We start from the raw sequence: 13,415 nt of genomic DNA, 5'->3' as shown, positions 1-13,415 counted from the left end.
GTTAGGTTAGTATATGACAAAGCTGCCAGGAGCGAATTTGTTTGCATTTGCTAGTTGGTTCGACCTCCTCCTGTAGGTTGAGCTGACCTTTTTGGGCGGTAGGTGTGAAAATCATAACACCAAAATTTTTGTGACTCTAATTAAGTTTATTAATTAAATATACTTACAGTTCAAAATACTTTATCCACTTCATAAATGTAATTAATAACCTGCTGCCCTTGCCATACTGTGTTATCCTTGAATTACATTTCACTTTCACGGAGATACATCTCATTAATTATTTTTTGACACAACACTGCACTGGAATCATGGAGGAAATCAAGCAAACTTTCAATGAATTGGTTCTAAACTTCAATCAACGTATGGAAGGTTTTGAGGGCCAGCTACAGAGGACTACTGCACCAAGCTCCAATGTTGAATCCCTAACAGCAGATTTCAACACTTTCAAGGCCTTCATGGTCAAATCATTGAGGGCTCTTCAACATCAAATAGAGTGGATTGCCAAGGAAGTTGATCAACTGCAGATGCAGGGAAGGCGCAAGATTTTGTTACTGCATGGTATTCCGGAGAGTTCAGGGGAGGATATTGCTGCGGCTGTTGTCAAGGAAGTGGTCCATCGGCTAAATTAACTACATTCTCTGTAGGAGACATCTCTCGCTGCCACAGGACGGGTCGTCAAGGAAATAATAACAGGCCGAGGCCGATCCTGTTCAAGCTCCGCGATGTTTCTATACGTGACAAAGTCTGGATGGCCAAAATTAAGTTAAAGGGCTCAGGTGTGACGTTATCTGAATTCCTGACGAGAACGCGGCATGCAGTTTTCATGGAGGCACGTCAACGCTTAGGTGTTGCAAAATGTTGGACGCGAGAAGGCCAAGTCTTCGCAATCGGGCCTGATGAAACTCGTCATCGTATCAGCAGCATCATGGATCTCGATGCTATTTTACCAAAGGAGGATTTTGAAACGACTTCGCCGAAGAGGAATCTGATGCCTGCGGCTTCATCATCAAAACAGCCGAGTGCCGTCCCACCGAAGGCGAGACGTGTTGCGGCATCCAAGAAGTAATATTGGCCAATTTTCCCATTTAGATTTTGTTTTGATTTGACCATTTTAAATTTTTATAATACCGTCGTTTAGTTCACAATTCCTTGTTCTTTTTTTTTTTTTCTTATAACAAAATTATGTTTTTGACAATTACTGTGACGCGTGAAAGCAAAGAGAATTTAAGCACTACGTTTACGTGAAAGTTGATTAGTTTATTATAATTTTTTTTTTTTTGATGGCTACGGCTGCTCGAAAGTTTCATTTATATATTTTTTTTCTTGTTTTTTAAAGTTGCTATGCACGGAACTGGCAGATGGGCAGTAACAAAATATTATTTAAATTATTATTATTATTTTCTAATATAGATATAATACAGTAGTTTATTATAATAAAATTTATGTCGATAAGCAGTGATAATGACGATGAGGTTTATGTTTCTTGTAGTTCTCATAGCAGTAGTTTCAGTCTCCTCTCAATCGCTATCCAATGCTGGTGAGCACGTTTTCATTGAAGTTCTCTTTTCTCATACTAAACTATTACTTGGTGTCTACTATTGTCCCTCTCTTCGTATTAACTTTTTCGCTTCTTTTGAAAAATTATTAGAGGACTTCTCGCCTTCCTATGAACATAGCATAATTATGGGTGACTTTAATACTTGCCTTCTCAAACGAGATAGTCGTTCTTCTTGTTTTGAATCTCTTAAAATGGCTAACAATATGACCATTCTTCCACTTAATGCTACACATAATTTTCCCAACTCAACTCCTTCACTTCTTGACTTAATAATTGTGTCATCTTTGAACTTCGTTAGTAAACATGGTCAGAGCGCTGCGGACGCTTTTCTTATCATGACTTGATTTATCTTTCCTACAAAATCCGCCCACCCAAGGCTAAACCCAAAATTCTTCTGCAGCGCAATTTTCGTGGAATTGATTTGGACTGTTTGCGAAGTGATGCTCGTGAAATTGACTGGGGTAACGTTGTGAATGCTATATCAATAGATAGCAAAGTGTCCGAGTTTAACAACACATTGATGAATCTTTACGATAAACATGCACCAGTACGGCCAGTTAAAATGAAACACCTCCCTGCACCTTGGCTAGACCAGAATGTTAGGACTGCTATGAATAAAAAGCTCACAGCTAAGGCCAGATTTAAGTACAGTCCTACAGACGAGAATAAGCGCATGTATAATGAGCGTCGTAATCACTGCAATAGGTTGTGTAGGGATGGACAACGCCGACATATTCATAGTTCTTTAGAAATTGATGATCCGGCTAAAGTCTGGAAGTTTCTTAGGTCGCTGGGAGTTGCTAAGTCACGTCAAGATAGTTTCCCAAAAAATTTAAACCTTGATGCTCTTAATCATCATTTCTCTAATTCCGTTGCCTTCGACGGGTCGACTAAAACATCTACCTTAAATTATCTTTCCACGCTTCCAACTGCCGACCATCCTCCGTTTTCTTTAAAAGAGTTTACTGATTGTGGTGTTAAGAAGGGCATAGAATCTATTTCGTCCAATGCTGTTGGCAGTGACTATATTGGTCGTAAAATGTTTTTATTCATAGTTGATGAGATTTTACCTGTGATCCAGAATATTCTTAATTTTTCTATCAGCAGCGGAGAATTTCCTTCCCTTTGGAAGGAAGCTCTCATTACTCCTCTTCCCAAAAAAGCCAATCCATCTAACTTTTCTGATTTCCGACCTATTTCTATACTTCCCTTTCTATCAAAGCTGCTAGAGCGACTAGTAACCAAATTACTCCTTTTCTCATACGTAACAACCTTCTTAATCCCTTTCAATCCGGCTTCCGACCAGGACCAGGATCACTGATGACATTAGGTACAGTATGTCGCAACAGCAACTCACTGTAATGTCATTGCTTGATTTCAGCAATGCTTTCAACAACGTTGATTTTGACATTTTGATTGCACTTTTACGCACTCTTAACATATCTCCAACGGCAATCTCTTGGTTTCATAGTTACCTGCATGGGCGTCGGCAGTGTGTTCGCATTGATGAGAGGTTCTCTTGTTGGTGTGACATTAATGCTGGCGTTCCACAGGGCGGCGTTTTATCTCCTCTTCTCTTCTCGATCTTTATTAATTCAATTTCCCGCAGTCTTACCTCATCCTACCACCTGTATGCAGATGATTTACAAATTTACACTCACCGGCAACTTGAAAACCTGCACGAAGCCATTGAGGTAATCAATAATGATCTCCGTCATATTTCGACGTGGAGTAAACAATTTGGTCTTAAGCTGAACGCAACGAAAACGCAAATGATTATTATTGGCAGCTCTAGAATGGTATCCAAGATAGATTGGTTTCGCTTGCCGCAGGTTATTATAGACGACACCTACATTAAAATTAGTGACAATGTTAAAAATCTAGGTATACTTATTGATAGGCAGCTATCTTGGGCGCCTCAATTAGTTGAGACCAGCCGCAAATTGTTTGCGTCTGCCGCATCTCTCAGACGGTTACGTAATTTTTTACCTATTGCCACGAAAACTGCGCTTGCCCAAACTCTTCTTCTTCCAATTCTTGATTATGCTGATGCCTGCTATCTGGATTTAACCGAAGAACAGCTCAACAAACTCGAACGTCTACAAAACTTTTGCATCCGTTTCATTTATGGTCTGAGGAAATTTGATCATGTTTCCATTTATCGCAATGAGCTGAAGTGGTTACCCATTAGACTTCGCCGGAATGCTCATATTCTTAATCTTCTCTATGGCATCTTATTCATTCCTCACACACCACCTTATCTTAAGGAGCGATTTGAATTCGCCCATCAATACAACCCCCGACTTCTGCGCTCTTCTTCAACTCTCCAACTTAAGATGCCATTGCATACCTCCCAGTATTACGACAAGTCCTTTACTGTTCAGGCTATTCGTTTGTGGAACGGTTTACCTTTGTCTATTCAACAAGCGAAATCATTGAATATATTCAAAAATATGGTAAAAGTACACTACCTTAATTTAGTGTGACCTGGACTGCTTAGGTATTTTTATGTTTTGAAATTAGGTTTTAGAAATTTTTATATTTATAAATATGAGAATATATAGTAGTTTACGATATTCATATATATGTATTGGTTTTATTATTTATTTATAAATATATCTATATTTGTATTTATTTATCAATTTTTATCTGTTGATTAAGTAATTCTTCATACAGCACCGTCTTTTTCCTATGAATTATATAATTACTTCCATCCAAAGGTTGTCTGGCAGAAATCGCTTAAAGCGATAAGACCGCCCATTGTACCACCGCTTATTTTTAATTTAATTGTATTGTATTTGTTTCCTTTTTTGGTGTACAATAAAGAATTTTTGTATTGTATTGTATTGTATTGTTGAGGTTAGTATATGACAAAGCTGCCAGAATTGAACTTGTTTGCATTTGCTAGTTGGTTCCCAAGCATCTATATCTAAATATATACTATAAGATATCTAATAGAATTTAATTCGATTGAATATTTTAAGAGTTCAAATTCCCTCAAGATATCTCGAAGAAGGTTTCTAGATGATTTAAAGTAAAAGTGGGCACAACTTTATTAGTAGATCACAAGAGTGCTTTGAGAAATTATCTGTAGGTAGTGTTAAGAGTGATTCTTATCTTTTTTCTCAAGTAACCCTTCTAGAATGCTGCAAGACCATTTGTTGAACAGGATTATTAGGAGGATAGTCTTGTAGACAGTTTTTAGATAATTTATAGTTTATAATACTTTTTTTAGTAATGCTATTTTAAAACCAAAATAACTAAAGCGTTACAAACATAAGTCGCAATTCTCTTAATACTAATAGATTTAAAGTTTAATGGATTACAAAATATAAACTATCAAAATTGCAACATGGCGAAATTATATATAATATTTCTGACTTTTTCGCGCAATGTTTAGAAAGCGCGAATTGACGTGCGACTTTACATTGTGAAAAGTAATGAAATACCTGTCATAAAACTAATGCGCTCGTTGAATTATAAATATTTATGTATAAATATTAATAAACTTAATAAAAATACAGTTATAGATTTTCGGTTTTAAATATTTATAGACAGCTTAAATAAACAAAATAATTCACAATACAAACCATTTCCAAGAAGTTCTAGACTTCTTCATGCTAATTTCAAATTAGATTTTATTTATAGACTTTTTAAAAAGAAAAGAAAATGTATATCAGCTACATCAAAGTCATTTTTTAAAAATAAAAATGGCGATAAGAATTTAAAGCTTTTTCAAAATACTGTTGGAGCATTTTGTCTATAGCTTTATCTATAGAAAAACTTTAGAATACGAAAAGATTATTTTTACTTGCTTTAGTGTAGTTGACCTTGTATTACAGTATTCACTCCTATGAAGCTTTTATGATTGTCTACAAAACGCAATGTTTCTAAGCGATTCTTTCTTTTGACAGTATTACAAAATGTGATCGTTTTATGCAATAAATAACCTTTTACATTTCACCCAAGGTAAAAAAAAAACAATTGAAAAAATCCAATTTGTCGCAAAAAAACGTTTTTCTGTATAATTATATGGAATATGTTATATATGACTAGAAAGGTGGATAAATTCCCTATCAGATAAGGTATATTTCTATGACATACCTGGAAGAAATAAAATTTTCATTAGAAAATTGAGGTTATTTCTTCACGCCAACCACATTTCACACAATGATTTCACTGTATTCTATTGATAAACGGCACAATACACATACACAACATGGAAGTACAGTAGTTTATGCGCTCAGTTCAATTGTTTTTATCACTTCAGAACACGGAATTACTTCACAATGTTTATTTATTTGTCAACAAACAAAAATGCATCACATCACCGGCTCGCGCGCGAATTACCGACTAACGTATCGAATGATGTGACATAAATTATGTCGAACCTTGGATCTTATGTCACATAATATCCAAGGTTCACCACCTACACCAGATCTTTCAATATTCTTTACTTTATCCATGTTGCATGAACTTACAACGTCCAAAAGTGGAAACCCTAATTATAGTGTTTTCTTTAGTAAAATGTACTGAAGACGCGCTATAACGTATTTGTTAATAAGTATAAACACTACAGAATGTCTATAAATGAATTATATCTAGAATAAATTTAAGAACACTAGTTTTTAGAGTATTAATAGACTTTATTGGATAAGCATAGAACAATTTTACAAAAAATAATCAGTTGATTTACAAATGAACTTAAAATAAGTACTATAAGAGTAAATCTTAAGAGAGATCACACTTAATTAAGTTGTTTGGTATTCAGAAGGTTTTAAAATTTTGATTTGAGTGAAATAAGCATTGACTTAGAAATAAGTCTTTTATGAACAATTTCTTTTTTCTAAAACCATTTATAGAGAACTATTATCTAAACCTTGTGACCTCCTTGCATCGTCATCCCACCTTTTTATTTAAATTCCTTATTTTATTCTCAGACTTGTATTTAAATTCAAATTTTGAATTGTTCCATTCTTTATCTCACATTTTGATTTTGTTTCGTTCCATCGTCGCTCTCTGCCCGATCGCGGCAGCGAACGCATCTCTACTTATCTTTTTGAACTTTTTACTAGTTATATTTACACTATTTACATTTTAAAGATTATAATATTATTGTTAAACCTGAATAAATACCTAAAAAACTAGACTTTCAACTTTTGAACTACTAAACTTACTAAGTACGATGTACGGAGGCTGCGGAGGCTACTACAACTATCCAGGCTACATTACTATTATCCTACAGAACGCCAGCAGCACCAGCAGCGCCTCTACAACCTATACCATATTAAGACTGTTTATAGATGATGTAATAGTTTTGAGGCGTATAAAGTGTGCTCCTTGGGTTCGACCTCCTCCTGTGATTTTAAGTTAGGTTAGTATATGCAATTAAATTTTCTGCTAAAAGTTTAAATAAATATATTTTATAACATAAAAAGCGCTTAAAACTATACAAAAACAATTATATTTTGCGATTGTACATTTAATGGAATAAAAAAATTCTTATCAACATAATGTAGGGCGCTTCAATTATTCGTAAAACGAAATATTGTGTTATATTATTTAATACATTATACTGGTAGTACTTATACCATTTGTTCATTCTAATGTTTGTTATACTGAAGGTTCATTATACACATTGAAATTATGCCTTTTGTTGATTATATACAGTGAGTGATTATATAATTCGAAATTATATCAAATGTTATATACCAAGTGAAAATAGATTATTTCTTGTTATATCTTCCATTACACACCCCGCCGGATTGCCACGCAGAGGTCCCAGTGCGTTTCCCGGGCTGGGAGAAATATTTGTGGTTGTTTATGTGTGCGTCCATGGCATCCGCGAGACAGGGTTTCCCTAGTGCGGAGCTATGTTGTGTGCGTTATTATTATTATTATAACTTTAAATTGCAAAGGTCCGAGGAGCACTGCCACTGCGCCTGTCACCCCGAGACATAAGTTGACAAGTCCCATGTGCCTATAATATCACCAAGCTGTAATGTGAGCATTAAGTACAGTGTTCCGGTTTTGAAGGGTCAGGAAGCTGGTGATATTACAGGCACATGGAACTTGTCAACTTATGTCTCAGGGTGAGGGGCGCAGTGGCCATTCTCCTCAGATCCTTGTGATTTAAAGCTCGGGGAGGCACTGCAACTGTTATGGACAGGCGTGTCGATTACCACCAGGCGTAAAACATGTTCATCCCGTCACTTGGTATCATACCAGTAAGTAATCCGTTTGTAAAAGACATTAGTTTGCCTAAGCATATGTAAAGTTTTAGGTACCCAGAGTACATAAAAATAATTATATATCTAAGGAGTTCTGTGTTGTATAGATACATTGTGTGAAGCCAATTTAAACATTTTATTGTTCTCGACATTGTTCTCTTCACCCGTAGCGAAGGATCCCACAAATTGAGTTTCCGAACAAAACCAATAGGTCAGTCTTTGTAGCCTCAAGACAAGATTTCCAATAGTTTCCCAGGCTCAAGCACTTAGCTATTCAGTGGTCATTTCAAGCGTTCGTTTTGTTAAATATTATTATTACTTAAAATGCTAAACACTATCGACGCGTGTGACCTCGAATTAACAAAGGCTTTTGATATTTTCCGTAAGTTGTTTACCGAGGACAAAATACGCGAGAGGAGGAGGACAAAATAATGGAAAGTTTCCTGCCGGCGTTGGGATTAAATGTAAAAACCTGATGGAGATGAGGATTTACGTTCATCTTTTACCAGAAATTGTATTCACATACCAAGGAATCGCATTAAGCCAGAGACGAAGTATCGGAAAATGTATAAAAATAACAACAAGGAACAGAAGATGTACCTGACTTAAGTTGAGAATTTTATATTTGAGATAGATTTTATTGATTTTCCTTTTAATTCATTAATGTTGTTCTTTACTATCGTACATAATCCAAATTGTATAAAAGTGTTCTTGTAACGCAGAAAATACGGCGAGCGTACAATCTGCAAGTAACGTATGTAAGTGTTCTCGAAAGCTTCCAGTTACGTCAGTAACGAATGCACTCATCGCCATCGTCTGGTACCCGGTAATACAATTTCCTAGTGCCGCTGACGGTATTGCCATCTTGGGGACAATTCGGTCTAATGCCTGCATCTACGTTGCAAGCCAAGCATTGTTTAAAGATATTCCAAGGAAATTACTAGGGAGTTTTTTGCGAAATGAAATTTGTGGAGTACGGTTTTATAGAAAAAGACCAAATGATTTGCGATTTCATCTTGCTTTGAAAAGTTCTGCGCTGTTATGTAAAAAATTTACCTACCACATTACGGTTAAGCTGTGAAGTCAATCTTCTTCAATATTTGTCGCAAAACACTTTTCTACAACTTCGATATAAATCACTTTGCAATTGTGGCTTATTTTACACAAAGGAATTACACAATAACAGAAAACGTGCAAAAAAGATTGTGCGTTCGTTTTCAACGGGGTGCATAGTTCGTTACAACACTCCTTTGAAACACAAACCCGTTATTCAGCCTCTTTATGTCTTTGAAGTGAAGCTGTAAAAATTGTAGCACAGGAGTAAATAAAGAAAATAAGGACCATTGGTAACGGATTCAGTAATATTTTGTTAATATTACCTACTCAATTGTTACTATACACCCGTAGTTGACTGTCTTATAAAAAATTAGAGTGTAAAGCGAAAGTGATCCTCATAATTTTAATTACTTACGATTCAGTAAACAAATACGTCGATAACGAACATCAGTTGAGGCGCTTGTAATAGTCTAATTAATATACACGCACCATCCATATTAATGAACACTTATTAATTGCCATTCCCTTGAATAATTCTGTACTCATCGCTTCGACGTTAATAGCAAAATGATAGTTATTGACGAACACATCTATAGCGGGATAAGTACTCAATGTTTACTTACTGACTCAATGTAGCAACACAGTTATAAACTTAATCGAGTGTTTACGAGTCCTACGCTAGAGTAGCAAAGAATACGGAAAATTGAAAGACTTCAGAAGCAATTTGGCGTGGGGCATTTTTGTCACCAACCATTTTACGTTAGAGTGATTTTGTCCCACGAATCGACATTTCCAACGAATGGGCTTATCGGGTCGCCAACGCGACATATCTGCGATTGAGCCACTCCACCAATGTGGGGTCGGACTGTAAGACCGTCATTTATAGGTTTGCTTGTGACTTTTTCGATCTTTCGATCTCGTCTTCATGATTAGTGATTCAGTAGGTAACTGTTTGACTTGGTACAACAAGAATGTCTACACAGAATCGAACAAAATCAGCTTTTACAATTACAATTGTTTCCAAAGGATTAAATGACAGTGCACTACTGAATAATACAATATAAACTGACTTTACTGGTGTTAACCGTGACTAATATGGCGATTAAGGCGGTAGTCGAGTTCCTGTTTAACGTATCGTCGATTTTCGAACTCCATTAAGTTAAACAGGGCGTTCCTTCGTGTTCATTAAAGAAATATGAAGATTGTTGGTAAATTATCCTTCATTCACGAAATTTGAAAAACTACGTGTTGTGTTGTTTTAATGCCATTATTTACCTAAGAAAACAAATATTCATACAAATACAGATTGTTGGTAGGTTAAATAATGTTTTCAATCTTGGAATTCACAAGAGTCGAGACTACGGAGTACACAAGTAAGAACATGATCGAGCTTTAGCAATTTGTTTTTAAACTCGAATGACGACCAGGCATGTAAGTAAGTAGATAAATATCGTGAAGAAACCTTGCAATAACTTATAAGTGAACATGATAAATGCAAATCCAACGCACAGTACCTGGTTATATCAGAAAGAAGAATTTCGCTTCAACATTCCGGTGTAGCGGAAATAATGAGGACGTTATTCTGGGATCGCTTCAGTCGACAGAATGGACTCGTCCCATGGCTCTCACAACCTTTTAGTCAACTCGCATTTAAGCATCATAAATGGCAGATTTTACTCATCATTGCAATTAAGAAAAAACGGGGGCACGGTTAGCATCAAAAATTAAGTAGCGGAATTCATTTTGTATTAAATAGTCAACCTAATCATTCGTTCTGGAAATTGCGTATGAGAAATGACGAGGAACTAATTAGTGCCTATTTCAGGAATCGTCGTAAACAAACGTGACCGGAAATTTTTGGCCACCGAGGAATAGTACGAGATTGGATTAGAAGCCTTTTTATTTATCTGTTGACACTCCAAATTGGCCAGAAATGTTTGTTGTAGCAATCTCTAATAATGTACTTGGATTTATTGCTGAAGCTATGGTAAACGATCTACGCACTCGTGTACTGTAGGGTGATATTATTCGGTAGGGGTGCGTTTTGTTTACAAATTGCTCGGCGGCGCGTGTCTCGCCTCTCTCGCCTCGAATCACCTCAAGATAAAGCGGCTTCTGCTACCCGCCGATAATTTTCTCCAACCTTGTTTTATACGCACGTTGAACGGTGATTTCAGCCGTAAATGGATTGATCCAGTTTACTGCTTCCCTCCGAGCTCAGACAGGAACGACGTATAAAATAAAAAAAGGGAATTTTAAAAATATTTCCGTTAAAACGTAATCTTGGGACTTTTATTTAATCTTTTTTTCCTTCACGGAATGACTTAAATCCGCTTTGCATTTTCTTGAGAACATTATTTAAAAAGCAAAGTTTGGAGAAAATATATTATTATAAGCGAGTCCCGTAGCCACGGTTCGCTTTGTAACTTATTTTCACTCGTGAAGTTCGTGTCAACCGGCGATTACGACAATCAATAATTTGGAGACAAGATTTTTTTCACGTCTCTGTATAAAAAGGAGTAGTACCTACTTATAATTATTTATAGACTTTGTAAAAAGTGGTTTTCATGTTATTTGGAAACAGTGTACGACCTTACAGGATGTTAAAATTCTTATCTTCATTTTCATCTACGATATCGTAGACTGCCAATCTAGCTGTAGCCATATCTCCATTGTAGTGTAAGTACAACAGTTGGGATTGACATTATAGATTCACTATCTACATTGTACACAATATATATGCAATAATAATGGAATAAGCTGTTAAACAGATTGATCAAGAAGAGAAACCAAGCGTTAATTCACTATAAGCAAGTGTTCACCACGGGTATTAACCATCCCTGCGTATGGCAGGAGACGATAATACAAGCACATACCAGACATACCGCAATATAATCCCATACTTACCAAAGATTAAATGCTTCTGAAAGTGCCACCGTGCTCAACATAATTCATGAAAATTAAAAGAACTAAGATCCTTGAAGCCGAGAGTGACGAATTTTGATTTTTATTGCGACTACTTAGGGTTGTATTTTCCTTGATATATCGCGATTCGCAGCTAGGATAATATTTATACACGAAATTACAGTTGGCCGCAAAGTAATGAAAAATTCTGTCCTTTATACGTCGTTTGACCTGACCTTTAGAATTATATGTATACTTAAATGTTTAACAATATTAAATAACGGTTGCATAATAGTATAATAATGTACATTCCATTCATACACTTATAGTATCTAACATAAATTATATTTGAAGGAAATAAGAGTATGTATACCTACCTGTATATTACTGTTATTATTATTTCCTTAACGACGTCCACTAGGCTTGGGCCAGTGTCAGTTTCGAAGAATGTAGTCAGTTAATGTTGATCAAGAGTTTCGAAGAGTGCAGTCAGTTAATTGTTAAAAGGAATCTGTAATAAAGCTCATGATGTCATATCATAGAAAAAGAATTAGCTTCTCGCGCTGTAAAGGAAAATACCGATTACTCCCACTGGTTTCGTTATCAGTTCTGTTGACAGAACTACTGGTATTTTTCATCCCATTTGCTCTGTTAATAAATAGATAACTTTTCTTCACAGAACTACTGAGGATTTTCCTCTCCCGCTATTCCAGTGTATGACAAGTTTTCAGTCTATATAGTGTTGTACCCATAAATGTTGTAAAAATAAAATATGCCACGATTAGATAAACTACGAAAACTAATATCGTGTCGTGTCACATTGTTATACTTTTTGTTGTAAAGAAATGACGAAAATTAATCGTAATATAATATATTGATATTTTTATTGAAGAACAATACATTGTGTAAATTAACTTTTTAATTCTGGATATAATAAACTAAAACCCAAAATACATAAATAAAACTCATTATTGTTTTTACGAACGTCATATTCATATTTTTGCTAACTGTCATCTCTTATTGTACACAGAAAGTCGCACTTGCACATCGGCGGAGTTCCGGTGCAAGAGTGGTCGTTGTGTGCCGATGTCATGGAGGTGTGACAACGAGAAGGATTGCTCCGATGGATCAGATGAAGAACCTGGCACTTGCAGTAAGCGTTTCCATTATGGAGCAGTAATATTTTTATAAGTCCTGCTTTACACCTGATTTCATTTAGGTAAAACTTCCTACGAAACTATGAAAGTCTAATAATATATGATTGTTAATTATTAATGAAACGCGATAGAAGGATGGGTACTTAATAATATTAACACTTTTACTTTTAACACAGTCAAAGGTACGTGGTCCGTTTAACTTCGAATAGCAATTCATAAACAACGGAATATGAAAATCACGCGTCCGTAAATACAAAGACCCTCGGCGGCAAAAATAGGCAAACTTTATTAGGTTAATTTTGCATTACCTCACAGTACGGGGCAGACAATTTCGCTATTGTGTATAGAGACAGGACAATGGGAAACAAGGTCGACAAAATGACAAAGCCAGATTTCACGCATGAAAGAAGGGCGATCCTCGAGGAGTATCCAATTACAATTTACTAAGCAAAATTGCATTCGGTTACGTCGCACATACTTTTTAGGATTTACGATTTTTCTACTAGATTG

The 13,415-nt window shown here is 35.7% G+C and overlaps 1 protein-coding gene across 7 annotated transcripts in view; it reads left to right on the top strand.

The window, feature by feature from the left end:
• The window catches only part of LOC113230074 (low-density lipoprotein receptor-like), a 242,864-nt gene that overhangs the window by 194,578 nt on the left and 34,871 nt on the right, over positions 1-13,415 (top strand). For all 7 annotated transcript variants that reach the window (XM_026463808.1, XM_026463809.1, XM_026463814.1 and 4 more), the window contains exon 3: positions 12,779-12,901. In XM_026463808.1, the coding sequence (XP_026319593.1) occupies positions 12,779-12,901 (123 nt within the window). The remainder of the gene's footprint in view (positions 1-12,778; positions 12,902-13,415) is intronic.

The sequence above is a fragment of the Hyposmocoma kahamanoa genome, unplaced genomic scaffold, assembly GCF_003589595.1.
Source record: "Hyposmocoma kahamanoa isolate Upper Pololo Valley unplaced genomic scaffold, ASM358959v1 63, whole genome shotgun sequence".
NCBI classification, from domain to species: domain Eukaryota; kingdom Metazoa; phylum Arthropoda; class Insecta; order Lepidoptera; family Cosmopterigidae; genus Hyposmocoma; species Hyposmocoma kahamanoa.
The sequence above is the reverse complement of the archived record's forward strand: the minus strand, read 5'-3'. Positions and strand labels throughout refer to the sequence as shown.